This window comes from Salvelinus sp. IW2-2015, unplaced genomic scaffold (genome assembly GCF_002910315.2).
Source record: "Salvelinus sp. IW2-2015 unplaced genomic scaffold, ASM291031v2 Un_scaffold2557, whole genome shotgun sequence".
Classification (NCBI taxonomy): Eukaryota; Metazoa; Chordata; class Actinopteri; order Salmoniformes; family Salmonidae; genus Salvelinus; species Salvelinus sp. IW2-2015.
Genome location: NW_019943870.1, coordinates 1 through 2,943, shown reverse-complemented (window position 1 = coordinate 2,943; position 2,943 = coordinate 1). Strand labels below are relative to the sequence as shown.

At 41.3% G+C, this 2,943-nt stretch overlaps 1 protein-coding gene across 1 annotated transcript in view; it reads right to left on the bottom strand.

Annotated features, from left to right (window-relative positions):
- LOC112074275 (serine/arginine repetitive matrix protein 4-like) overlaps positions 1–1,676 on the bottom strand; it is a gene marked incomplete at its 5' end in the record, with an annotated part of 8,823 nt that extends 7,147 nt beyond the window's left edge. Inside the window, one exon of the mRNA XM_024141468.2 lies at positions 1,511–1,676. Coding sequence (XP_023997236.2) covers positions 1,511–1,676 — 166 coding nt within the window. The remainder of the gene's footprint in view (positions 1–1,510) is intronic.
- Positions 1,677–2,943: the final 1,267 nt, after the last annotated feature.

The following is a 2,943-nucleotide window of genomic DNA, read 5'->3' as shown; positions in this document are numbered from 1 at the left end:
AATATTCTTCAATCGATTCAATCTTGCTCCTCAAGTACTATCCTAACAGTCAGTGTTCTTCTGCTGGCAATCAGAACACTAGTTTCTCAACGTAACCACCAGTTGCACTGAAAGCAACCCTAAACACCCACACCCACCATTTTGTTAAGTCCATTTGGAATATGTGGCAGTTGAGAAGCCGTTTTAATATCTGCCACATATTCAGTATTGAAAGTACCTGGGAGTTAATCAGTGTGTTTGTTCTATTCATACCCACCTTTCCCTTTGTGGGCCACATTGACTGGGAGGAAATATCAAACATACCCCAGAAATTAAAGACTTTCTAAACTATTGCTACCGTATCCGTATTAAAATGAGGACTAATCTACTTTCATTGACGGTGAATTTAATTAAAACCCTTGAAAATTAACACAAAGTGAAAAAACGTAGTAATATTGCCACGTAGTTAACCAATTGTAGATAATCCCCCCCAAAAAAGGGGTTGTGTTTAGAATACAAAGCATGCGTCACCGTTGGTCTATAGCTTATTGCATTTCAATTACCAACCCTGTGGTCTGTGATGAAAAACATCTGGGGAGTAATTAGCATAATTTAATGATCACTGGAGAGAAATTAAATGTATCTCACGCCTCAGCGAGCCTGAGACAATGAGTCAACGAACAAACGGAGCTGAGCTGTGTTTAAAATCAAATACATTCCCAGTAATAAAGAACCTAGGAAACGCCACTTTCAAAAGTAAGTTGTAGCCACTGCTAAGTCTTTTAGATCTGACCGATCACTATCACCTTAGTCTCTAATACTGCTGCACAGCTGGGCCAATAGCAATCCATAAACAGTCAATAAAAAGTATCGTTTTCATGAAAAGAGCTAGTACTTATATGCATGAGCTCAAGAAATACAGCTGAATTGAAGACAAAATAAACTGCTACAGTATGTGTTGGAATCGGTCATTGTGCTGATCATTTCAACTCWTTCTTTACCCATTAGCTTTTCACAAAAAACAGCTTGACTGCATCCTCTGCACATTATCATTAGCTGCCTRACACCAGCAAGTTCACCGGGGGCTGTTTCTGCTATGTTTGTGATTATTTAATGGTGTTAGATAAAAACAGAAAAACAAGAACAGATGACATCACTGCTCAATGAAGAGTTCATTAAAAAAGATGTCAGGAAACAACATGAGTTTGGACAGGCCATGTAAAATTAGTTGGATTCAAAAGTGATTTAGATCGACCCTCGAAGGAATTCGAAAGACTATATTCCCAAAGATTTTGATGAAAGAAGATGTTGATAGAAAAAAAGGTAAAAGCCATGACATAATTAGATTTTTTTTTACAGTATATCTGATGAAGATTGTTTGTAAAATAGTTTGATCTTGAGAGAGGATATGGGCTAATAAACAATCTGATATTCAAGGAAACAAGGAAGCAAGAGGTCTTACATGACCTTAATAGAGTAATACCACCAGAAGGTATTTTCGTTTAGACTCAAAGTCCCGAGGAACACTTACGGTGCTGGTAGAAAGGACGGAGCGAAAGATTGGAGTTGTTTTACACACTGACTTGGCGGCCGGCTCCCACTCAAACCCTCCGTGGTCCAGTGATGTACCAGGATCCTCCATCAGGGCTGCTAGGCCTCCCAAGGCAGGGTGATCCACTGATTTGTGCAGATGACGTCTGTGGACACAAATATTAAGGAGTTAAAAACGTCACTACATCAAAGTCTACAATTCAGTACAAACTTAGTTTTGCTGAGAGCCTTTTCTGGCCCACAATCGTCCAGATATACTGCCAACTGTGCTCGTTCGGGATAGGACAAAAACGATTTAGTCAAAATAACACGAATTGTGCAACCGTGAGAATACCTATTTGGGGTAATGTAATCACTRGGACAATGTTTACTGTTTGAACAGCTGTAGTTGAAGTCATGTCACAATATCATCCGAAGGACTTTAATGACTGGTGATGATTGGCTTAGTTTCTGACAGTGGAAAAACTGCAGTGGACAGGGGGACACAGCCAGCTCAGGATGTGCCCCAGACTGTACAGGAGAACCAGACAGCAACCTCATAGTAAATGTCATCTACGGCTGAACAGGGATCAACCCTCAGCTGTTTACAGACTAATGCCTGCAACTCTGTCTGTGTGTGTGTCTTTGTCTATGTGTGTCTGTGTGTGTGTGTGTGTATGTGTGTGTGTGTGCGACAAACCAGCTCGATATATAACCTAACCCTCAGACATGCAAACACTAATGGCACAGATACCAGTCAACCAGCCAAGCTAGGGGAACGAGAATTTACACAGACACAGCCTTGCCAAGTTGTGGCATTTCACATTTCAAACTAGAGCTACAGCTGTGGACACGAGCCGGAGAGCTAAGTGGGTTTTTATGGCTAGGCTTGACGATTATACAACTCCAGAATGATTATACCGTTCCATAATGACGTTGGGGTATAATCGTTTCAACGGAACAGTTGATGTAGAATCCCTGAGTATTGAAGATTATTCAGATTGTCCCCCTGTCGTCTTCCCCATACGACATAGACTGGGTTCCATATGGCACCCTAATCCCTATACAGTGCGCTGTTCTAACGTAGTGCACTATGTGGTGAAGGGGGCCATTTTGGGACGCAGACAGACTCTCGGCACGGTCGGTGGAGCGCAATCGGTCGGTCGGGGTAAAGCCTGCTGCTGTTCAATTTCGGTCATGACGTCCTCTGCCGAATATCGCAGGTAAACTCCCAATAATCGAGAGATCCAGAAGGGATTTCAATGCAATCATCTCTGGCTTTAGATTATTTCAGTTTGAAACATGGGCTCAATTTGGTCGTCTCTCTGTCACCAGTGTGAATGAATAACACATGACTGATCAATTGGACAAAAGACAGACTTAATTAATGAACAAACAAACAAATAAATGAAATGTCAGATGAATGACACTATA